Source organism: Athene noctua, chromosome 13 (assembly GCF_965140245.1).
Source record: "Athene noctua chromosome 13, bAthNoc1.hap1.1, whole genome shotgun sequence".
Taxonomy (NCBI): domain Eukaryota; kingdom Metazoa; phylum Chordata; class Aves; order Strigiformes; family Strigidae; genus Athene; species Athene noctua.
Window position 1 is genome coordinate 4981565 of NC_134049.1, and position 25145 is coordinate 5006709.

General features: G+C 39.8%; 1 protein-coding gene across 1 annotated transcript; it reads left to right on the forward strand.

Annotated features, from left to right (window-relative positions):
• Positions 1 to 10534: 10534 nt before the first annotated feature.
• Positions 10535 to 24868, forward strand: GATM (glycine amidinotransferase). Its single transcript, XM_074917225.1, has 9 exons — positions 10535 to 10624; positions 11103 to 11321; positions 16849 to 17044; positions 18263 to 18453; positions 19750 to 19887; positions 20180 to 20344; positions 22018 to 22081; positions 22183 to 22299; positions 24272 to 24868. The coding sequence occupies exons 1-9, from the start codon at positions 10556 to 10558 to the stop codon at positions 24382 to 24384; spliced, it is 1272 nt and encodes a 423-aa protein (XP_074773326.1). The 5' UTR covers positions 10535 to 10555; the 3' UTR covers positions 24385 to 24868.
• Positions 24869 to 25145: the final 277 nt, after the last annotated feature.

Here is a 25145-nt window from a genome sequence, read left to right on the forward strand (position 1 = left end):
TAAGTATTTTGAAATGGATGCTCCAAAATTAACCATCCAAAGTTAATTAACATTTGTAGCAAAATATTACTAACTTTTCCCTTTCTCACTGTCACAGTTTGATTCTGAGCTGAGCCTTTAGTTCCATCCCCTGTGAACGATGCACAGGCATACTGGAAGGGTTAGTTGCCTAATATTTTCAGGCTACAATGAGCTATGATTATGTGGTGCTGATTATTTGCTTGCTCCTGCTGCTGTGGCAAGCAGTGCATAGGTTCCCCTTCAGCTATGAAACCCTAATTGATTTACTCAGCTTTAGACACTTGAATCTATTTTATTAGTAGAAAATACAGTTAAATAAATGTATTCACTACTCCCCTCTTTTCTCAGTTTCTGTGCTCTACTCTCTCAGTTGCTTTTTTCCTGCTTACCTCTGTTTTCCGTTCTTTGTAAGGGGCTTGTTGCTGAAGTTCTCATTTGCACTATCCACAGAGCAGGAAAGGAAGGAAAAAATAAAGTTAAACCTTGTCGGATGCTCCTTAGACTCGAGGGAGAGACTTCCACTCCCAAGGTGCCGACACTCAAGGCTTTGCAGGGTTTGCCAGCAGGCAACGACATCTTGCTTTGATCCACGAGATGTCACCAGAGGATAACAAGAAACTGGAAGTTTGTATTAAATTGGGATTCAAGCTCACTGTACTGTTAGTTAAGGGAAAGGTACATGGGCAGGGAGTATGGGAAAGCCCCGCACTCCTTATGCTGGTTAACTGTAGGATGTTCCAGGCTGCAGCATTTTCTGTGTAGTCAGCCTCCTCTCTTTTCTCTTCTGTTTTCTTTTTTTTTTTTTTTTTGTGGTTTGATGGGAGACCTCACTGTAATGGTGCAAGACAACATGCTCCATTCTGGCTAGCTCAAGTGACAATAATCATACAAAAAATAGCACTTATCTAATTGCTGATGAATGGCAGAGAGATGGGATTCAGAGCAGATGACTTGTGACTTCAGCGCACCTGTGCAACAGGTCAGCTGGGCTTGTTCTTTTCTTACCTGTTTCACCTGAGCTTTCCCACTGAAAGTGGGTGTTTTTTCAGGATTGCTAAACTGAAGTCTTTAATCTACAGTTTCCAGCTTCAAATGCCTTTCTGTCCCATTTTCAAATTCACAGTTACTACGGCAGCTATTAAAGGTTTATTTGCAGTATTATCACAGTGTTTCTATGAGGTTGCAATCAGATGAGACAGGGTGACCTGATCTAATTAATTGGTGCTGCCAAGAGGGATGCTTCTGTTTCCCTCTCCTCTTTATGTGGCCTTTCTACCTCCACTGCCTCCCTTGCTCGAGTTCTGGTGCTCTTCTGACACTTCTGTGTCACTAAGCTCACTAAGCCAGTAGAAAACTGCATTTTGCTGGGTGAGTTCTCTGCTGACTCAGCAAAACTGGCTCATCAAGAAGTCATATTAGTACCAATATTAGGAATGAGAAGATTATAGGCAACAGCTTGATCTCCCTTCACTACATGCTACATCTCAAATTCTTCTGTTCCTTTCCCGCTTGGGAAGGGGTGCAAGATGTCTGTTAACCAGGCAATATACTTTTTGTAAATGTAAGAACCAAGTTCATAGTCTATGGAGAGATAGATCACTGAACCTACTCATGGCAGAGTTCAAGCCATTCCATTTTTGTCCTCCCTGTCTGGCAGAGGTTCAGGAGATGAAGGTCAGTGAAATACATGCTCTGGCACCACTTAAACTGTGCTAGCATCAGCAGTTTATTGGTATTTTTCCAGATCTCTGCCCACATCCCTGGGATGATGTGTACAAATTTGTAATGCATCAGGATTTCTAGTAGGTCAGCTAGGTGAGCTGACTTGCTGGACCAATCTGCAGCTGATTTGACACCTCTGCTCACCGAAATATTTTCCAATCACCAACCTCCAAAAAAAGTCTCCCTCAAAGTGAGTGAACCAGTCCTGTGACCCTGGAATTTCCAGTAACGTTTTGTCTAATGGATTACCTAGGTCCCTCCAAAAAGCAAGAAATCGAGATGTTATAGGGTGCCTTTACTTTGTTGCACTCTACCACAAGCTCTTTTACATTGCTTTATGTTAATGCTATTGCTTTTAAAAGATAAAAAAAGGTGCAATCTGGCTGTGAAAAAAGCATGCCATGACTCATTAGATAAAACCATATAGATATTCCAGATTTGTATGCTGCCCATATAGATATTTAATACTGTAGACATACAGTAGATCTGCTACTGTCTGCAGAAGATGAGAGGTGTGTTAGTAGGGTAGGATGAATATGTATGCAGTTAATAACTATGGATCTTAGCTACTCCATCCTGCATATCATGACTTAGTACTTCAGCCCACTGGTTAGAAGCATATATGGTATCTTGAGAGGGACCTGGTCTTCAAAAGCCTCTGGTAGCGCTAGTTGGAGATTTAATCATTTTGCTGCAAAGCCATAAGGCTTCTAGTGTACATTTTAGAGCAGACTGAGTGTCTGTCTTCCCAGCAGCAAGTGCGGAAAACTAGAGCAGAAAGTGGAAGAATGAAAGGGAACTTTTCATCTGTTCTACCTGTGTTTATTGGATCTAAAACCTCCTAGTGAAACCTTTCAAGCAATCAGCATTTTGCAATGAAGAACTTGTTTTGCTAGAAAACTGCACACCGAATCTCCTTAGAATACCGTGTTTGTTTCTAGGCTGTTGAAGTTAAAAATCTTAAACTACTTTGTACTGAGTGGTGAACTTAGATTTAGCTCTCTGTTTATTTGTGACTGGCTACAGAAATACTAGGTGAAGCCGTCTGAATCGTAGTGAGACTTATCTTTCTGTTGCGGAGATGTTAGAAGCAACTGGTATGAAATTCTAGGAGCAAAATTGTAATATTCTACAGTGACATGTGAGAGATTCCTGGTGTTGGATGGTAACTAGATTCTTGGCACTGAGCCCATCCTCCTCTTCCCTGGATGGACATGGTTGGGATTCATCAGAACAGATGTGTTCTTCAAGATCAGAGAAGGGAGCTGTCAAAGCTCAGGACTTACTCCATCTCCTAATACAGAAACTCCAAAGGGACCCTGGCTCAATTCTCTTTCACGGAGTTGAGAAAATGTTTCCATCCCATAAATAGATTTTGAATTCTGTTAGTTCCTTACAGATACGCAGCCAAACTCATTCCAGAGCTCTGCCAGCAGAAGTTAGTTCAGAGTTCAGATAGTTAGGTTAGTACAGGTATCCCAGTCGTTGCAAGCAAGCTACTTGCTCTCTCCTCTCTGCTGAGGGCTTGTTATCTGTCAAGAATTGACGTGGCCAAAGGGAGATGAAAGGGTAAGGATTAAGCAGAAAGCTTAGCTGAGCCTTGACCTCAGGAGAATTAAAAATTACTCCTTTTCACCAAATTTTGACTTGGCCAATTTTTCATTTGTGATGGAAGAGTAAATTACATCCATGTGTCCAAAGCCAGTTTGTTTTTTAACCACTAGCTTTAGGCTTGAATCAGATTCAGCATAAAACTTGCAATGAATTTTTGAAATCCTCTGATGGAGACATTCAAATCAAACCCTACTTGTATAATTTGTTACTATTCTACCATCAAGGCAGGCTTATACCCATCAAAATTTTCCAAGACATTACAGTATGAGCAACATTCAAAGATGCTGCCAACAAGAGCATCAAGTGATGGGATATGCTTATCAAAGAACTGTGTTTTCTTAGAAAAAGGGAGAGGAGAAAAGAGAAGCTTTATCCTCACAGCCTTATTTACTGAGCACAGCAAACTGAACAGACAAGATCTGCCATCTAACTTAGTTTAAGGGTACTCCGACCTCTTTCACACAAATAAACTGCATGCATATGCTAGAAAATAGTAACTGAGTAATTGCTTGTCTGTCAAAGGGAATATTCAAAAGCTCAAGAAACTGCACAGAGTGACTGTAGCTTATTCCTCTTGTCAGGGAGTCTCTTCAAGGCATTCTGTGATTCAGTGTAGAAAGGAGAAGCGGAGGAAAGGTGTTTTTTGTAGCGTTCTCCCTAAAGTAAATAGAGGTCCAATAACTTTGGTGCGTTGGGCTGTCCTCTCCTAGAAGCTTGGGATGGATACGAGGTTACTGGAGAGCCAAGACTTCCTGTCTCTTCCAAGGAAGAAAACAAGTGGAACAAATGCCAAGTATTGCCACAGAAATCACACAAACCCCCTTCACATTAGGAGGCCAGTAGTTTACTTCCACTTATCACTCACATAATGGTTAAAGGTTAATTTTTGAAACTGTTGTGCAGATGTATAGTGTGGCATGACTGCAATTTTAACTCCAGTGGGAGTGAGAAGAGAAACTGGATGTAGTTGCTACTCCAGAGGCACAGCAAAGTTATATTAATATTTTCTATAAATATCCTTCAAGAAAGATGTGGAGCAGTTTTCAAATTTTAAGGGCTACTATACAACAGGCTATGTTGCAAGACCGTGTATTTGAGATTTGAGAGATTTCAAACGTCCTAGAGCCATGAAGTTCACTTGGCAGCCCTCAGAGAAAGTATTGTCACAGTACTGACCCTGGGAAATGTTGGCAGATCCTGTTACTGTATACATGGAAATACTGGTCTGAATGAAATCTATCCCACCAAGTGATGTGGCTTTTGCTGCAGGAACCTCCTGCGTTTTTCAGCAGTCAGCACTGCCCTGCCTCTGGAAATGACAGAGTGTAAAATGTCATGGATTACGATCACCAAATCCTTGGCCTTCATAGACCTTTCTTCAGCTCTGTCACCTTTCTATAATAGAAACATGACATCTAAAATTAAAACAATTATATGCATGTCGGTACTCATGTTCACATGCACATACAGTGTAGTGGTCAGAATGTGGATTTCTGCAAGCTCTGTTAGGAAAAGGAACTCATTATTAAATCAGTCATTTCTGTGATGTAACATGATTTGCAAATAGCCAGAACAGTGGAAAGTTCTGGTTTTTTGAAACCAGGTGGATTCAGTCAACAAGGACTATTTTTTTTTTTCTGAAAGTTCCAAACTTTTTTTTTTTTTTTGCCTACCTAAGCCAAAAGCTTTGCCTTATGATATCTCACCAGAGCTCTGGCATTGTGTGTGCTGTTTGCAACTTCTATCTCTCTGCTGGCCAGCATCCTGCCCTTCATATATATGCACCCCTATACACCACCTGTACCGTTTCATTTGCTCAGTTACTGAGCCTTGCTTTGGGTGGCGATACATAACTGTGTTTCTCCACATCCTTCTAGTATTCCAGTCACCTGGTTCCCCAAAAAAAGGAGTTAAATTATCAGACGTACTTGAAATTTAGTGCAACACATATTGATACGTTCTTTTGAATTACATTATGTTGAAATACATTTTGATTGTTTATGTGATTTGATTGCATTTTGCAATGAAACTTTAAAGACGTTTTAACAGATATGAAAAGCAATGTTTGCATAAATAATACACTAAGAATTTAATTATACAAGTGTGCTAACAATCTTACAAAATTTTGATCTATTGCTACCTAAATTTTACGTAGAAATTATCTACATAAGTAACCTGCTTTCAAACAAGAGAATTTTTTTTCATCTTTTGATTTCTTAACGACAAGGAAGGTTTTCGTCTTGCTTCCTAAGAACATAAGGTTATATGACTGAGGGTTGTGTATGTGCATATATGTCTGTCTGTTCTCTCCTTCCCCACCCTGAAATTTGAACCTGTTGGCTGCTTTCAGACAAATCTGAGAAAGGGTCATAGGTCTCAATGGTATTAAGTTCCTACAAGTTTTGTGATAATAGCTAGCTGGATAGGAATAAAAAGACCCCTTAAGTGCCCCAACTAGCAGAAGGTTGCAGAGCTCTTAGGTGTCAGCGTATGCACAAAATGGAGATTCTTTATTTCTGATCTTTGATTATGGTAAATCCAGTTTATGATTATGATTTATCGTTTACCATATGAATTACACAAAAAGGAAATCACTTTTACTTAGTTAGTTCTTGTACTCCTAGGAGTAAAAGTTTCATTCTGTAGTCAAAACTCCGATGTAACGGATTGCATTCGATCTGATGGAGAATTTGGCACTTCAGCATGCCACACTGTGAAGATGTCCTGACAAGGAAGAATAGAAAATCTTACAAGAAATACCCAGAATTGGCATTTAAGGAAAACTACAGGATTTGTCCTTCAATAACAATAGAAAATAAAAGTAGGCAGAAGCCATGCAGAGTTTGTCAGTAGGTTTAAAAATTAAATTTGTTTTGGTGAAGCTGGGATTAAGGAAGAAAAACTTCCTGCTACATCTGTAGCTTGTTTGGTTGGATAAGGGGTTAAATTAAATTATATCTTTCTTGTGAGTGTGAAGATTTAAAGCAAGATTTATATTATTTAATTAAAATTGAAGTATCTTTCAAAGGACTTTGAAAAGAGTACATTGATTTTCAGCTCTTATTATAGGTCACAAGTTAAAGTTAAATACTTTAAAGAAATTGTTTTCATTATGTGCAACAACATATTTTGACTGTTTTTAGAGTTCAGAGTTAGCTGCAAAATTATGAACTTAAAGGAGAAAAGAAAAGTCATCTTAATATCTGGAGGTGCATTTATTCTTCCCAACTGGAACAGTCCAGACTTCTGAACTTCAGGAAATTTGAAACTTGCTTTCTAAGAAGCATATTGGATTCTTCTATGTTGTTCCTGATAGCTAACAGATAAGATTTGCTGTGCCAAATTCTCTTCTTGTGGGTGTAGTCTGTTGGAATTTAGCAAGCAGTATCCTTGACAAAACACTAGAAGGAACTTAAGTCGCTCGCATTTGTATTGTTGAACAGAGTAAGTTTCTGTGAGTAAAGTAGAAGTAAGGATAAAAACTTGTTGAAACTGTTGAATATGTGTAAATGTTGAGATCAGCTCACACCAGGTATCTTACACCAAATCGTTTTAATCAGTAAAATAGCAGAAATAATGGTAAGAAAAGGTAATCTGTTCCTTAACCTTAAACATCATGTCCCTCAAGTGCTTCAGGCATGTTGCTGTACCACGTTACAAACCTAACCAACATGTGTGCTCTGAAAGGCAGGACCTCAATTCCTGGACAGATGGAAATGCACATTTAAACAGCAGTACAATCCCTTGAGACTTCTGTTTCTCTAATAGATGTGTTGGAGAAAAAGATATGTGAGGCTGAGACTAAATACTGTCCGAAAACATAGCTGAGTTTATACTTTGATCTTCACTAACACTGGTCTTGTTGCCAAGGATAACTTCTCTCTACTGCGTATCTCCTGTTGCTTTTTCTAATTCTGTGGTTTTAAACTATAATTTTACTTCTTCATGTCTTATTCTCTAATGCCGCTGGGCCAAAACGTTGTTCTTTGTTAACTGGAATTAGATTGCTTTAAATGGATTACCTAGTTATCAGAACCAGATGGCTTTATATAGGCCTGCAAGGCACCTTACAGCATTCAAAAATAATGGATAGAATATTACAAAATAGGCATAAAGCCCCATTAAAAAAAAAAAAAAAAAAGAACAATTTGCTAGTTTATAGGCCAGCAATAACAATGAGAAGCTTCTGTTCCTGTTTCAAGTTAAAATTCCATACTGAGGTGAGGTTTGCAGTGTAAGAAAATACCTTTAATAGATCAGCACATCATTTTGAAAATAATTGGCATGCTTTTGGGTAGCGAGCTGAGCTTTCAAGGTGCAGTTGTGTGCAATAACATTAGTGATGTGATCTTTACAGTAAGATTTTTGATCCAAAAAGCTCAGCACCTGCTTAGTCAGCCACGTTTAAGTAACTTTCTTGTATTTGAATGAATGAACCTGGCTTTATTTACAGTTGAATAATCATTACTGGTGGTGTGCTCTGTGATTTATGTCACTGTTAAAACGCCCATTGGTAGATCAAACCCTTCTTTTAGAAGAGGAAGAAGAAGATACAAAGAGCGATGTAGTACACAGAAAGCAAGAGAACTGTCATTTTGATGCCAAAGAACGAACTGTGAGGAATGACAGACACTTCCATACGCCATAAATGTGAACTATATGAAATCTGTATTGGGTGTTAAGGAATAAAAAGATGTAAGCAGAGAAATATAAGCAAGTTACTGCTTTAAGGAGACAAATGAGGTTTTTTTCAGGTGTCCCAGAAGATGGTCAAGTGGTGAAAGAGGTGTAGGGATCCCACGAGAGTGCATTTTACATGGGTAGTGCACTGATAGCATTGCAGGTATCAAGGCCCACGTGAGGGCAGTCAGGGAGTCAAATGACTGGTACTCAGTCTGGGAGAAAAATGCTATTTACTATGAGTAAAAGTTTCAAGGTCAGACCATAAATGTGCCAGTTAGGAAAAGGAAAGAATTTCTGCTTTGATTGTACTTAAATGAGGATTGGCTTATGTCCAGGAGGAACTACCCCTAAGAAAGGAAGAAACAGACCTTTGAGATATGGGAAAGAATGTTTTCACTGAAAAAAATGTGAGCAGGAATAATGCTGTCCAGCAGAAAACTGAAAAAGAAATGGTAGAGCATTCAGCACAAAGCTCATCGCAGTGATGGCACGGACAATTTTAGGGACCCTATAAGGCATCAAACTTAGGTAGTAAGTAGGAAAAGAAGTATTGTGCAGAGTCAGAAAAACTATGTAAACTGAGTTGATAAAGAGTGATCCAAAGGTCCAAAACTAGCTGATAAGTCAGAAAGGACAGAAAAAGAAGCAAGACCTTTGGATTTAGCCACAAGCCAATCATTAATTTTTTTAGAAGGCCAATGTGAGTAGAGTGACCTTAGCAAAATCAACTGAATCAAATAACAAGCATTTGAACAGAACTAGCATAAACTTAGGGGGTTTTTTTAATTAAATAGATTACAAAAATTGCTAACTAAGAATTAAGTAGCATCAAGAAAACTCCTTTTTGAAGCTAACAAAATATCCTCGTATCCTTTTTGATACAAGAATAGTGTTTGAGGCAATTATGTTACAAATGAATCCTGACAAACTAAGAGTTATTAAAAAAGCTCTGCAGTCATATTTAATAGGGCAAAGCGTGCTTGATATCATACCAACTAAAATTAGTGTAAATTCATGAAGAGAGAACTCACACTGTCCTGTTTCTCCTCGGAAGGTGTAGTGTTTACCTGTGCCAAAAAGGCAAACTGCTGAATGATTAATTACCCAGTAGAATAAAACTGGCTTACCCGTATATCTGAAGCGTGTTAAAACTGGGGCTGATTTGCCGTATTCTAAGACCATAGCTTATGTTTTATACTAGCGATGTTTCCCCTTTTTCCTGCTATAGATGTGTCTGCCGAGTTCACTAGCACCATCCACAATCTTAGATCTAAAAGCGATGTCAAATACCCTGCCTGTTCCCAGCCGTGCCCCACCGGCATAGGCTGAAGGAGTACTGAGCAAGGCTGCAGAAACGCTAGGCACCGCACGGGTGAGAAAGGCAGAACCAAAAATGGAAGGGTTGAAAGAAAGATGCTGATTTTTACAACTCAGAGAAAACTAATTTTTGCTGTATCTGCTTTTTACTTTTGTTGAGCAAAATTCACTGGTTATTTATCAGTGAACTTGCATGAAAAGTTGAGGGAAATGCAGAATAATGTATCAGGCTGAGGGGGATATACTAAATATGTGTAGAACTGGTAGCAAACACATTTCTCGTTGAGGTAGAACAGTTTCATTGAAGGTACTTCCGTTGGTTTTATCATGGGGAGGTTTTGCAGGGGAAAGTAAGTATAGATCTACTAGGAGCTAAGCATTGTAGGTTTTTGTTTTAAAATGACTTTTCATCATATCACAATATGCAATTCGAGAAGCCAGAATTTGAAATTGTCTGGGATATTCTTGAAACACCCCTTAAGTGATTAAAGAGTGTAATAAATATATATAGTGTTTGATTATTTTTATAATAAAAATACTGTAGTATTTTTAGGTGAATCACAAAATCTTGGGGTTGTAGGCTAAAAATCTGAATTCTTAACATATGAGTTATTGGAACGTTTGGTAAGATATTTTTTAAATGAAATACTATGAAAACATTTTGTTTGATGAAGGTTTAAATGAAGAACGTGCGTATTTGATGAGTCAAAAGAACTGAATGACGCCCTTCAGTGCATTTGTTAGAGCAGAATTTTACGCCTGACTGGAAATCTTCGAAGTCAAATTGCTGCTAAAGAGCCGTTTGTGGAAATGAAATGCAGGGGTGTGGAGAGAAGCCGTCAGGCAGTTTTTTGGAGGTCGCCTCATCCAGCTGGGCTGCGCCTGCCTAAACCCGGGCCTAAACCCGGGCCTAAACCCGGGCCTGGGCGCGCTCGCTCCCGCTGTTCGTTCATCCCGACCAGCGGGCGGCGCCGAGGCATCCCCGGCCCGTCTGCGCGGGGGCTCCGCGCCCCCGGGCGGCTCCCCTCCGCCGGGCAGCGCACGGGCTGGGCTCCGCGCCGCTCCGCGCCCCCCCGCGGCCAGTGGGCGGTGCGGAGGGGGGGGCGGGGGGCGTGGCGGCCGCTATAAAGGCTGCGGGCCGGGGTCGCTGCCGGTGGTGGCGGGCGCGGAGCGGCGCGGAGCTGTCCTGCCAGCAGAGATGCTGCGAGTGCGGTGCTTACGCGGGGGGAGCCGGGGAGCCGAAGCGGCGCATTTCATCGGCTCGCGGGTTGGTGCCGCGCAGATCCGGCCGGGGGCTGGGGCTGAGGATGCTCTGTCGGGAGGAGGCACCGCGCGGCCCCTCCGCGGCCCCTCCGCGGCCCCTCCGCGCCGGCGGGTGCGGGGGGTGCTGGCTGCGGGACCGCTCCCGGCTGCTCCGGGCGTGGCTCACCCGCGCATCTCCCAGTTCAGCAGCGCGGAGCTCAGGGGTTCCAGCCGCCAGAGCTGTGCTCCTGGGTCCTTTCCCTTCCGCCCTGAGAGCGGTTTGAGAGGCCGATTGTCCTTACATAAGCTGTGAATAAATTAGGATGGCTGTAACAAACAGCGTGTTTCTGTTAACGCTCAAAAAAAAAAAAAAAAAAAAAAAAAAAAGAACATTGCTTTGGGATTAGTGTAGGGAGCTTGTGGACTGAACCATTGCTTTTTGCCTTTTGTAAGGGAAACATAATATTCATTCTTTTTTTTTTTTTTTTTTTTTTAATTTTAAGCTTGGAAGAGTCTTTACAGGATGGGTGCAGCGATCTTTCCAGAGCACCCAGGCAGCTACAGCCTCCCACAACACCTGTGCTGCTGATGACAACAAGGCCACTAGCCCTGTGCCTAAGGACTGTCCCGTTTGCTCCTACAATGAATGGGACCCACTGGAAGAGGTCATTGTGGGAAGAGCTGAAAATGCTTGTGTCCCCCCTTTTTCTGTGGAGGTTAAGGTAAATAATAATAATAAAACCCAACCTTAAATAGGAAATAAGGCGGTTTTCATATATACAATTTGCTTAAGCTTTACAGTGCACAAGGTGTGGTGTTTACTCTTGAGGTTTCTTCTTTCAAAGTAGTTGTTTACATCTGTTAAACTTTACAGTATAGCCATGTTGGTGGGGGATATGCTTTTTCTTTCCACTTTCAACTGAATTAGCTGTTTTAACACAAGTCAGTAGTGGAGAGAATCTCCAGTGTGTGCAATCTGCTCTAGTAATACAGCCCCGATGCTGTCAAAGTACACATTCTAGCCTTTGAGAGAGATGGTAAGACTGATGAAAGTTTAATTGGGCTCAAAACTAAGTAGGGTTAGCACTTGAAAAAAAGTCTAGTTTTCTACTTAATAGTCTGAGAAAGATTGAGTTCGGTAGCTGTAGACTAGCAGGACCATTCTGTTTAAATAGCTCTTAAATAGCTCACCACAACTCTTACGTGCTACGGTAAGTATTGTACAGAAATACATACTCCTCTTTTTCAGGGTTTTTCTGTGTCTAGAACTACCCCAGCAACCTAAATAAATCCACATTTCTTTGTTCTCTGAAATATTGTATTTTAGAACAGGAACACTCAAACAACGAGCTTGCTGCAGGTTATTATTGTGTACTTTGCCTGGACTTTAAAGTCATCAAGTATGTGTTGTTACCTGCATTTGTGGGGATGATCTCGTTCACTTCTAGTCTCACAGTACAGTACTACCTCCAAGGCAGCACATAATCCATGGCTAGCACAGCAAAATGAGATGCAGTACTACTTCTTCTGAAGAGACTTTAGTACAATTATACAGAATATCTTGATAAAGTTGACCAGAAGACCTCAATTAAAAAACCAAAGGGAATTCTTCTGATCTGAAGTTGAAGGAATGGCAAACAGAGATACTGAAAATATGTTTAAACTGCTGGAAATGGTAGTTTAGAGGAAGTTTGGAATATTGCTCATAGAGAAAACTTCTCTTCCCCTCGCTCCTTTTACGTTTGTATATTTTTCTTTAGAATCTGGTCTATGAGTCTGGGCAAAAGTGGTTGAAGGAGTGTGAATGAATTACTGCAGCTTGGTAGTTCTAATCCCCGGATAGAAGAGTCATCATTTGACTTACATTGGGACATTTGAGATGATATCTTGGCCCCAGTGCAATGAAAACTTTACCACTGACTTAATTATGACTTGTATTTACTCCTTGAAAGCTGAAGCTCAGTTACCAACCTCTGGAATCCTGCTCCAGACAATCCAAAGATATTCTAGCAGCTTCAGAAAAAGAAGCAAATGAGGATTGGCATTTCTAATATACAAGTGTATGTATGTGCATTTATGTACTTAAAACTGCCATAGTGAATGTACAGAAAGAGTAAGGAAAAAACACGTCTAACACTTTCACGTTCTAACGTTAAATGAAGCAAAATTCTATTCTGAAGTAGTGGCCAAGGGCTTGCTTTAATGTCAGAAAAAATAGTTTTTCAAATGTCTAACTTGAAGTGTGACATGCTGTATGGCTAGCCTGGTTCTACTGCCTATTAAGCCACAACTTATCAAACAAGGGCAGAACTTCACCTTCTGTTACATGCAATATCAAAAACTCCATGAGGAATGTCAAAGTATAGGATTATCTCTGCAATTCAAATACCTACAACTTGGGGTTAAAGCAAGTTTTAGCTTTGCTTCATGTAAACTGTCGAGTCTAAAAGACAGACTGGCCACAACAGGTAATAGAGCATGCCAGCTGAGATGTGGTTTCCTCTCATTTTCTCTGCTTCTGTCTTAAATTTTGCTGTAGAAACTGCAACAGCAGCTTTACCTGGGCGTGTTGCTGAATAATACAAATAATAGTCCAAATCTTACCTTGCCAATACTGAACAATACTAATAGATTCAGTTGTTCAAATCTCTGTGTGGCTAAAAGGTAAGGCGTGTGCGTGTGTGTGTTGCCCCAGTGTAATAGAATAGCCAGAAATTCCTGTTACTCTCCCTGTAAGTAGCAATACCAGGGTTAATGTGTATCACATCACTTCTGACAAGGGTGAATGAGGGTCACAGGTTTTAAAAACAAAAGTTTTAAACTAGCAAATTTGAGTTGTATAAGGAAAAATTGAGGCTTTGGACCTGAGACGCTTTAAAAATCGCATCGCAAATTATAACAGTTTGGCAAATACTTGCTTTGAGATAGTTCTAGGTTGTGTTTTAAGATTTTATGCGCGTTTGCAAAATATTTAAGTGTGGGAAGTATGGCTGCATTCAGCACTCTTTTGTACTTTGAGACGTGGTTTTGGTATACACAAGTCTCTTTGCCGTGATGTGGGAATGATGTGCTGGGCATAAGAAGGAGGAAGGAATGAACTGAATAGGGAGTCCTACATATCTGATCAATATTAACGAGCTGTCATTTTATAGAATATCCTTTCGGGAACTTGAAAAGGGCTACATAGGTTATGTAGAGGTAAATACACTACTGGGAAAAATGGGAAATCTTAACTAAGAGGTTAATAACTGTATTAATTAGGAAGATGCCTTTGTTTGAGTTAGCACTTCCATCAAAAATATCACAGTTCAGATGTATTCTTCTGAAGCAGTCGACAGCCAAACAGTTGAGCTTTATAGTTTTGCAGTGCTGCGATTTTTATCAGTATATTTTGTGAATAAGAATGCATTTTCAGTTGAAGAGGTGTTATTATCACAGATCATTGTATCTTGACTGAGAAGCTGGGGGAAGGGTGTTTACTACTGAATTAGGCAAAAAACATTTTAATCTGAATTTCTGTTTCAGCGTGCTAAATTTAGTAACTGTCATTACTAGCTTTAAGGTACATCTTGAGAGTGTTAGCACTGATCATGTTAATTATTTTCCACAACAAATGTTTAAAGTATATAGCAACTATAGGGAGTAATTCTGCCATTTCTTAAAGACAATCTTTTCCTTCAGGCACACTCTTAAATTTATTTCGGGAAAAAAAAAAAGTTTTTCTTAAATGCTGCTACAGTTTCTCAGGTACTCTCAGACAGGAGGTTATAAGGTGTGTTGATGAGACTATTTACAGCTCTTTCCTGTATCCTGGTCGTGGTACTTTTTTTGAACAGTCTGAAAAGAGTTGTATGTATATGATCGAAGGGGCTTGAAATCTCAACTCTGAATTGGTCTAAAATGGATGTCCTGGTCATATACCCTTTTCCCAGTTATTCAGAAGGTGGGGGGTGTGAATGGTGTAACGGTGTTAACCCTTACTGTGTCCTAACTTTAAGATTATGCCATCGTATTAGTGCAGCACAAGTGTCATTTCGCAGGTTTGAAAAAGAGCAGTACTAGAGGACACCTAGTGAAGAGGGGAGCTGCACTTCCTAGGAATTAATGATATTCAAATACATGATGGGTGGCTCTGAAAATAACCAGCTTTACTCCTTAGGACAAACTTGTCTCATTAGCAGAACAGGTTTCCATAGGAACGCTAGGCACTCCATGTGATCTGCATGTGACTTCTGAACAGCTGGCAAGTCTGAGGTGATCAAATTACCCAAGACCTCACTTAGAGAAAAAGAATAAATTCCATCATGAAGGATGGGAGAGAAGCTTCAGTACTGGAGGAGCAGGATGGCCATGTTGAGACCTTTGCCTGGGTTCTCCATGTAGATGTTAAGGATGTCTAAAAGGTTGAATTTTTCTCTTCCTTCGGTCTTAGCTCTCTAGTTCGAGGGCAAATATCCAGAATAGAGAAGAATAGAGTGGGTAGCCTGGATTGTTAAAGGAGATCAGGCATGCCTTCAGCTGCATGGCCTTGCCTGCTCAGGGCTCCCTGACTGTACAAGTACAAAAGGAACACGACTGTGTTACTTCTGTCCTGAACATTGCTCACCAGAACGCGGTCAGGATGGCAGTACAGGGGATAACCCCCTGTTTGAAGGGCAGGTTCTCCTGCATCCCACCCCTGTCACTCGTGCTGCCTGAATGAGCAGGGCTCTGTTGGGATAAGGAAGGCCTGACAACTTGCTCACCTGTCCCTGACCCCTTCTGCTGGCATTCCAGAAGGGCTCCATATGCACTCGTTCCTCTGTCGTGTTAGTGTTAGAAATCTGAGTGAAGACTCAAAGATACACTGAGCTACAGCAGCATCGCTTGTCTTAGTTTTACGTCTGCATTTTCTTAATCGTGAGAGCTAGGACATTATGTTGAATTAGTTTTGAATTTGAGAAGACTGTCGCAGGATTTCAGGAGCAGAGGATTTGGTGTGTAAATGTTGCACTTGCTTTATTCCAACCGTGACGGGTGAATTTAGTGTCTCTTGCATTTTCTAGACTGCTGCTGTATCTGAAGTATGGCCCCTTCTAGCCAACAAGGCGTATCACCTGGACTTGGGATGGCTTTAGGATTCCTGATGTCACCACTGTGACAGTACCAAAGTGAGGTTTTAACAAGTGACGACAGGTGCATGCATTCTGGAGATGAGCGCAAGGTTGTTTTCATTTAAAAACACGTCTGCTAGCCTTATTAAATAGCAGAGCCTATTGCTGTGTTTGTGCAGGTCTAGGTTAATAAGGACTGACTCTTTCATGGCCGCTTGACACTACTAGTCACTAAATACTAACTGAAGTGTAATGTAATCTCCTCGGGTTTGTCTGTGATTTGATAAATAATGAGACTTTCTGTAGGGCTATGACTGAAGGGACCTCTAGAAATATTTATTACATTTATAACAGTATTTCCATCAGTAGAAACAAGTAATATAAGCTAATGATGCATCTATATCCAAAAATATGAGGAAATGAAATATGCTGAAAATCCCTTCTAAAAGTCAAACTAAACTTGCAAGTGGGAACGAAATGTGTACTTACCTCTCCACATTCCAGAATGGCTTTCTCTCTCTTTTTTTTTTTTTTTTTTTCCCCTGCTATTCCTCAGAGGACTTTTTTTTTCTTTGGCATCATGCCACTTGTAGAGCCTGTTGGCAGTACTGAAGCTATCTGCTAGTCCAATGAGCCTGCTTAGCACATACAGCTGAAACATAATTTTATTACTGTATGTAAGCATTTGTGAAGACATCAGTTATTCACAACTAGTCTAACACCTGCACTTACGCAAGTTTAATGACTGGACACATGCACATAAAACATCTGAGTGAAACCTGGCCGATGGCACATATAAATAGAAGTAGTAAAGACAAAAAAATAGAGAGCAGAGTGATAGCAGGATAGGGATTCTCTTGCAAGAATAATTGAGTATTTATCTGAAGCATTGATGCTTCTCCCTTCATTATGTGTTTTTCCTCCCCTCCTGCCCCTTTATTTTAGAAGAATCAGCAGGACATTAACAATTCTTTGCAGCTCTGCAAAATATAAGGCACACTATGACATGTCGGGGTCATACACACACAAAACAATGGGAAGTCAGTGAAAGAAGAACAAGAAACTTTGAACATTAAGAATTGTCTTATGCACCTATTTCACTCTACCAAAATAACTGATGCTTATTCTTTGTCACTTACCTGTCCTTCTGTTTTAGGCCAACACATATGAAAAGTATTGGGGATTTTACCAGAAATTTGGAGGCCAGAGCTTCCCCAAAGACCATTTAAAAAAAGCTATTGCTGAAATTGAAGAAATGTGCAATATTTTGAAAAGAGAAGGTGTAATTGTCAAGAGGCCTGACCCAATTGACTGCTCTGTGAAATACAAAACACCTGATTTTGAGTCTACAGGTAAATGTTCTTCAGTTGTTGAAGGCTTTGTCTGTTTAGCTTGCCCGAGACATTTTGGATGTCATCTAGTCTACCTTCTTGCTTGGAGCAGGATTATTGCCAGTCCTAGATGAGGTCAGTGTTGGCTTTGTGTAGCTATGACTTCGAAAAATCTCCAGGGATGGAGATTCTGCCACCTGATTTGCTGGCCTGCTTCACATGAATTTCCCGATGAAAGATGTTTTCCTAATACCTAACCTGAACTTCCTACATCACCAGCTGTTTCCCGATTCCCTTGCTGTGTTGTCACTGCCACTACCAAGAAGTGTTCATCTGTCATATTTAATGGCCCTGAAAGTAGCTATAGGCTGTTACTCCTTTGTCCCCTGCTTGCCACATGAAATAAGCTGAGGTCCCTTCACTTCTCCCAGGTCATGTGCTGTGAGGCCCCCCTCACTGTCTTGGTAGCCCACTGTTGGATCCTAGGGTTGGATCCATCATAAACTATGGAGACCAAAACTGGAAAGTTTTCCAGGAGGATTTTCACTAGTGTCAGGGAAATTTGAATGTCTCTTTACCTACTGGCCACACTTCTCCTTGTATGGCACCATATGGCTTTAGTTATTTGCAGTGATAGCACGCTGGTTCATAAGCAGCTTTGCATCAAGAGTAGTGTCCAGGCTCATTTCATCTCAAATGCGTTCTTAAGTTGTTCTAGCGGAACTCAAATTCATTAGGGAACGGACAATGTTAATGAGAAGTCGAATGGGACTGCTTCCCCCACTAGTTTTGTGTTCCATGAAATTCCTCTTCTGTGCCATTAATTTTCAAGAGGATAGCATATAAAGAAATGAGGTCCTCTTGGAAAACTTGCTAGCCACCACCATCTTCTAAAAATGTCTGAGTAATTAGTAAACATTTTTCTATTTAATTTCCGTTAATCAAATTATGAAGTGAAGGCTTGTAGATTGTGGATGGCTTTCATCTAGCCATGAACTTGTTATGAGTGAGGCTTTGTAGCAAAACTTGCATGTATTTTGAACGAAAAATGTAACTTTGAAAACTTAAGAATGTAAGGGCTCTCAAATTATCCACTGGTTTCCTGACTCCGCTAAAGATGCTTTTTGCTCTTCTTTTTGATAGACGTGATGGTAAAAAAAAAGACGGTGACAAATGAATAAGTTGAAAGAACTGAGAAAATAATATTTGTCTCATAGGTTAATGGCCTTTTCCTTTCAGGTATGTATGCCGCCATGCCAAGAGACATCCTGTTGGTGGTGGGAAATGAAATTATTGAAGCGCCTATGGCTTGGCGTGCTCGATTCTTTGAGTACAGAGCATATAGACGAATAATTAAAGATTATTTCAACTGTGGTGCTAAGTGGACAACCGCCCCCAAACCCACAATGGCTGATGAACTCTATGATCAGGTATTGTTCTCATTTTGCTTCAGAACTTCAGTTCCAGTTATACAGAATTTTGTTGATAGTTTCAACCTGATATCTAGGTTTCACAAAACTGGAGTGGGGACAACAAAGCAACTCTGGGAACTTGTTTATTTTCTAGTGCGTGCAAATATTCTGTAGCCTTTGTAGCTGTAATTGAGTGTGTGAATTAGGGAATAAGGAACACGAAGTTGTGTCTGTTGAGTTCAAGTCTGCTTTGAATTGTTTTGATTACTGACTGTAACTTAGATTACTAAAGAGGAAGGTATGCTAGAAAGACATCACAAAGACTACTTTAAGGAATTAAGATTCCCTGGAAATGTCTCTGTCCAAAGTGTATCAGGAAAGTGGGAAAGAATAAATATTTTGTCACAGAAAAAAACCCCTCATAGTCCTTGTTTTGCATGATGATTAGTATTTTGAAAGTTACATAAAAGAAATACAATTTAAATCTTCCACTATTTACCTTCTAAATATTTAAGCAAATAATTTCTTCTTTTTTGGTAATAGTTTTGCCTCAGACACTTTTGGTAGTTTCCTATAGGTTCCCAAATGCATTAGGATCTTGAGAGCATCTACAATGAGTGCAGTAAAACTGCTTGTGGAATGATTATAACTTGCTGGGAACAGTGACCTCATTAAATAAGATGTAAAGAAGTCTTTGTTAAACAAAATTACCTTAGAGTAATCTGTCAGTATTAGAAAATTTCCAGCGCCTGTTCTAAAGCATAGAAACTACTTATCCAGTAGTTTTTGTTTGTGCTGGTGTTTTATGCCTCACTTGTTCTTAACTGCATTGTTTCACTCTAAAATCTGTTTAGATTCCTGAAGATCTACCTTGTAATTTGCAGGTACTTCTCCATTCTAAAATGTAGAAAAAGTAGGAGTCCACCTTTGTTTCATACCAGTATTTCTGTCACTATGCAGTCATTTGCTGGAGTCGTAGTTAAACTCCACTGGTGATGAATACTTTTGATCCAGAAGCCAGAATATTATAGATAAAGTGGCTCTGAAGAGCAATTACCTTCTTGGTATATAGCTGTTCTCTCTTATTACCTATTCTTGAATGTACTTAAAAGCTTTTTCTTCCACGTTTATGCTTTCTTTTCTTATTCTAGTAGCAAGTAAACCAAATCGCCTCCAAAGAACATACTATCAATATAATCATATCTTCTTAATTTCAAAACACTCATCAGTAGCAAATACTTTGAAAACTTTTCTTTACCATCTCCAACCTAAAGTTGTTAATTCTTTTTTTTTTTTTTTTCCCCCCATAACTAGGATTATCCAATCCGTTCTGTTGAAGACAGGCATAAACTGGCTGCTCAGGGAAAATTTGTTACTACGGAATTTGAACCGTGTTTTGATGCTGCTGACTTCATTAGAGCTGGAAGAGATATTTTTGTACAAAGGAGCCAGGTAAACAACGTTTTTTTCTAACAGTTTTATTGTCTCTCTTAATGATTGGTACTTGCATTTATGTCTTTTTAAATTCCTGAACAGCATTAAGATAAGAGCGTTGACAAAAGAGTTGGTATTTGTAGAGTGTCTGAAATACAGGATGACACTCTCCTTCAGCTAAGGGGTTAGCTAAAGGCACCAACTTCTATTATTTTTATGGCTTTAAATATTTATTTAAATAAAACTTCAGACAAACTAAACTTGGATGCGATGTACACTCTAGCCTAGTGAAACTTTGTCCTGTTTTCAGGTGACAAATTACATGGGCATTGAATGGATGAGGAGACATCTTGCACCAGACTATAGAGTGCATATAATATCCTTTAAGGATCCTAACCCTATGCACATTGATGCTACTTTTAATATTATTGGACCTGGTCTTGTGCTCTCTAACCCAGACCGTCCCTGCTATCAGGTAAGAGTGTAGCAGAAGGGAAAGTGTTTTGTGTTTGAAAAGCCTCAGCTGGATTAGATCCCTACTGGATAATCACAAATCCACGAGTTTTTGTATACACTTGAATAATACTAAATTATTGAATTTAAATAGCACTCAGATGGATGTTCTGAACCGTACAGATGTATTCGCATCTTGACTCCAGAACTTTCGCAGCAGTGCAATGACCATTGTTCTCCCCCAGTTTTCTGCTACTGCTTTTTGTGCTTTTTTATTGTGAGGCTGGATGGGTTGTGTGTGTCTTCCCATGTATATAGTTCAAATATGATGGAAGTGACCGATATCTGGTAATAATGTAATATCAAAGCAAGTACATAGGATATAGTACTTCTCTGAACACCTCTACTTAAATATATTAATTGTAGCCAAGGAGATATTGAGGGTTTTCTGCTGCTCAGATGAGTAATCCCCCTTTTTTATTCCTATTTTGGAAGCCTCTCCTTCAGTATTGTACCAATGATGGGAAGCTGGTAATTGCTCAGGCATCCAGCTTTGAATAACTAAAAAATACTTTTTGAAGCAGGAGAGACATGGCTCAGTATATAAAACCTACCACTTCACTCTAAGAAATGTAGGAGCCCATCTCTGTACTGTCAGTGCGTGAGGGGTTTTGTGAGCATGCCCTTGATTTCAGAAGCTGTACAGCCACATGGCACTCAGGGGGACAGAGCTGTGTGCCGCAGAGGTGGTGGAAGCATGTGCCAGCACAGCTCTTAAAAGCACTAGTAGCCTGTTCTCAGCAAGTGGCTTCAATGCAAATGGTCCCGTTGAGTTACTGCTGCTTGTGTTATTCATTATGAGAGTATAATTTTTAAAACAATCACAGCCTTCCCTTTGCCCCTTCTCCTGTTTTTTCATCATCCTACTTGCAAGAGGAGGCTCTTGGTCTTCTTGTGTTAAACCCATGTGCTGGCACTTATTTCATGGAAAACTGTGAAGATAGAGAAGATTTTATTTAAAATCCTGGCAGGCTGGCCTGATTACTGTGTTTTCAGGATCGGAGCTCCACCTCGTGGTAACACTTAAATAAAGAGCTCTTCCAAGGATTCGTACAATGAAGTTGAAATATCAATTCTCCTTAGGCAATTTATCCTCTTAATTTAATTGCTTAATTTTTAGAGACACAGATTATTCCCTAGGATGCCTTTATTTTGTTTCCTTTGTTAAATAAACTGCATATTAAGTTTCTCATGAAGCCTGATGCAAACGTGATTTTATGTGGTATTTTTGTTTCTATAAATGGCAGTGTCATTCATATCCATGGCTTTTACAGTCATATGGGAAGAAATAATACCAAAAAAAAAAAATTTAACACTTTTGTGCCATTGCTAACATCTTTACTTCACAGGCTCCAAACTGCGTGTGTTACCCTTTGCCTTTTAACATACATTAGTATACCTAGCATGTATAAAACTAGTAGAAACAAATAGTAGTAGCACGCAGAGTTTGGAAAGGCCTTCAAAAAATATTTGTATGAAAACTTGATTTGTAGATGGAACTTGAGTGAGGGCAAGAGTAGCACACAGAGGGAAGGGGATGTTGTGTGTGTTGAAGTAGCCTGAGAAAATACAGCATAGGTTGGAGAATATAATGTTAAGGACCCTGTTTAGAATCTAATTAAATTGCTCTTTCAGATTGAGCTTTTCAAGAAAGCAGGCTGGACCGTGATTCGCCCCCCAGTGCCACTCATCCCAGACGGTATATTCACTCTTTCTTTTCTAAGAATTCCAAGAGTATTCTGAAGAGTATTAATACGGGGCAACACTGGTACAGTAGCAGGTTCATTCTCATGTGTTTAGATCACCCACTTTGGATGTCTTCTAAATGGCTCTCCATGAATGTCCTAATGCTGGATGAGAAACGTGTGATGGTGGATGCCAATGAGACATCAATTCAGAAGATGTTTGAAAATCTGGGTATGTCGTTAACATATTTTAACATATACTTAAAATGAAATTATCACCATACCAGCTATGCATATCAGGATGAATGGAGGTTTTGCTTAAAGTAGTCAAAGCAGCCAGCACTGGAAAAGGTACTCAAACTATTGGATTAGCGAGTAAGAATCACTCAGTGATTTCTCTCCTGAATACTTGTTATATGAATATGGGCTGCTTCCATCTAGTGCCCCCTACAGCCTGCCCCCCAAAAAGGTGTGAGTAGCAATTAAAGTTTCTGCTAGCATGCTTTTGAATGAGCTTTTTTAATGTAAAACCGTCGGTTCAGTTTGGAGGCAAAATGTGTCTTGGAGAGGTTGAGTGTATGTATTGCTGAGCGACGTAGAGCTGGCTATCCCTCACTGTCAAACTGCTTTCAGATTTGTCTAGTGTCAAACTCATGACTTTAAACTGTCACATTTAAGAACACTTAACCCAGGTATTCGTGTTCACTTATGGAGAATCTCAGATCTGTGAGATGTAACCTCGTGACAGAGTGGACTTCCTTTAGATATGCAGTGGCAGGAGAACTGTAATTGAATATAAAATCTGAAAGTCTTATGCACGGCTCACTGCAAAGATAAATAATATAGATTTATAAATCTGAACTAATCCAGCTGCTTCCATCATGCTGGGAGGGAAAGGTGCAGGTAAATCTACTTGTGGCTCATAGTTGGTTAGTAGGAGGGTGGCCAGGTTCCTTGGTGCTACAGCCAGCTGACTACTGCTGCAGGATAAGTACATGGTGATGCAAATGTTGTTAGGGTAGGAAGAAGACTGGTGGGTAGATAAGGAGCCAAGAGAAGTGAGGGATCATTGTACTGTAGAGTAAAAGATAACACTCCCCAGTAGCAGAAGACTCCTTTAAAGGGAGAAAAATGATGGGAAGGAGAGAATGATCCAAAGGTGGAAGACAGCAACTGTGAACCTAGAAGAAGGGTTGGTGCCGTGGATGTGAGTGGATTTATTGAAGCTTCCCTCAAATCTGAGATGATTGCAGGTGAGAACCGTGCAATCTAATGCTTTAATCTGCTTTTAGAGACCGGCTATACAACATTTAGTGAATCACTTAGCTTTTCAGTCTCGGGTTCTTTAAATTCTCTGCATGACCAAGGAACTGAGGATTTATAAATGCTTGAAAGTACTTAAAAAGAAGCTATTAATGCTAATCGTGACATACCTTTTACACTTGAACTTCAGTCTCTGTGATTTCTAAATACACTCGTGAAGTCAGTAAGTTCCTAGCCCTGAGATGGCTCTACTGGGAACAAAACTTTTGCTGACCTAGATGATGGATTCTACTGAGCTGCTCCTGAGCTCCTGAAAGTACCAAGAAGCAAAAAGGCAAATTTCATAACAGAAAAATCTTCTGATCCTAGTCCATCTACCAGGACTTTGTATAAGCTGAGCCACAGCTGAAACATTAGAGCTGAAAAAAAGTGGGAGGAAGCTTAACCTAGGTAGTAGTGTAACAGCCTCCTTCCCCTTTCAGAGAAAGAGGGACTCAGAGCTCTGTACTTTGAATGCTTCTTTTCTTGAAAGGCACTTGAAAGAGCACATTCAGTGTCTGAACCATAAATGCTCACACGGATTTATGTAAATGTGCCCTGGTCGTATATTGTAGCAGAATTTCAGCTAATTCTTCACATACCGCAAAAACTGAATTTTTCTTTTTATTACTGGCACATCATAACACATCAAACACCGGCTGTGCTCCAGGCACTGTATATTCCTGAGGGTACCGCTGGAATAAACAAGCCAGTTATGTTCCTAGCTTGTTCCCTGCCTAGAATTTGGGGAAATAAATTCTTAACAAATGAGTAGGAAATACTTTCCGTACTTGCATCTAGCCATATGATCAGATAAAAGCATTATCTAATAGTCTGATCAAAGCTTACCATGTGGATTTGAGATTTTTAATTTTAAAGTATGCAATGTATGTTTCTTGCAGGCATTTCTACAATTAAAGTGAATATTCGCCATGCCAATTCATTGGGAGGTGGTTTCCATTGCTGGACATGTGATATCCGCCGCCGTGGTACCCTGCAATCTTATTTTGACTAGTTATGAGCCAGATAGGTCGCAGGCGTTCAGCTTCTAAAATAAACATAGGAAATGAACGAATTAATTTCATTTTTAAAATGACTGCATGAGCTCTAGTGCTTGATCGGTGGTGTCCTTACAGTGGTCTGGGAAATGATTTATTCTTACTTTTCACTTTCGGCAGTATTATTGAAACTACTTCCATCAGCCATACAGGGTTTCTGTCTGGCTTTTTGAAAGACATCCTTCATCTCTGGAGCCTTTTCACATTGGCTTCGAATGTAAAAACTTGACAAGATAGCTAAGAGGTCTTGCTAGAATAGCTTGGCCACTAATATGGGACATCTACCTCTGTCTAGTTACTCTATCAAATAGGCAGCTTGAAATGTTAAACTTGAGTAAACTTTTTTTTATTATTCCTTTTAATCGGTCTTTTGTTCTGCTATATGTGTGTTTAATGAAGTTAAAATAGATGCAACTGTACAGATCTCTTATGGAACCAAGTAATTTTATAATGGTTTTCATGTTGAGCCATACAGGTATTTACAGGGAATTTCCAGTATGATCTAACTTTTAAGACATGTTCACTTTTCATGTCCTTCTACATTTTCTTCTGATGCATGTCATGCAATTGAATACTTTTTTTATATTGCTTTTTGTATTGCTGAAATTGTTTTTTATTTAAATTAAGTGTACAAATGATAGCTAATATTCTGCTTGTACAGGTTTCACTCTGAACTGTTTACATAACTTAAAAATAAAAAAGCACAAACGAAAAAAAC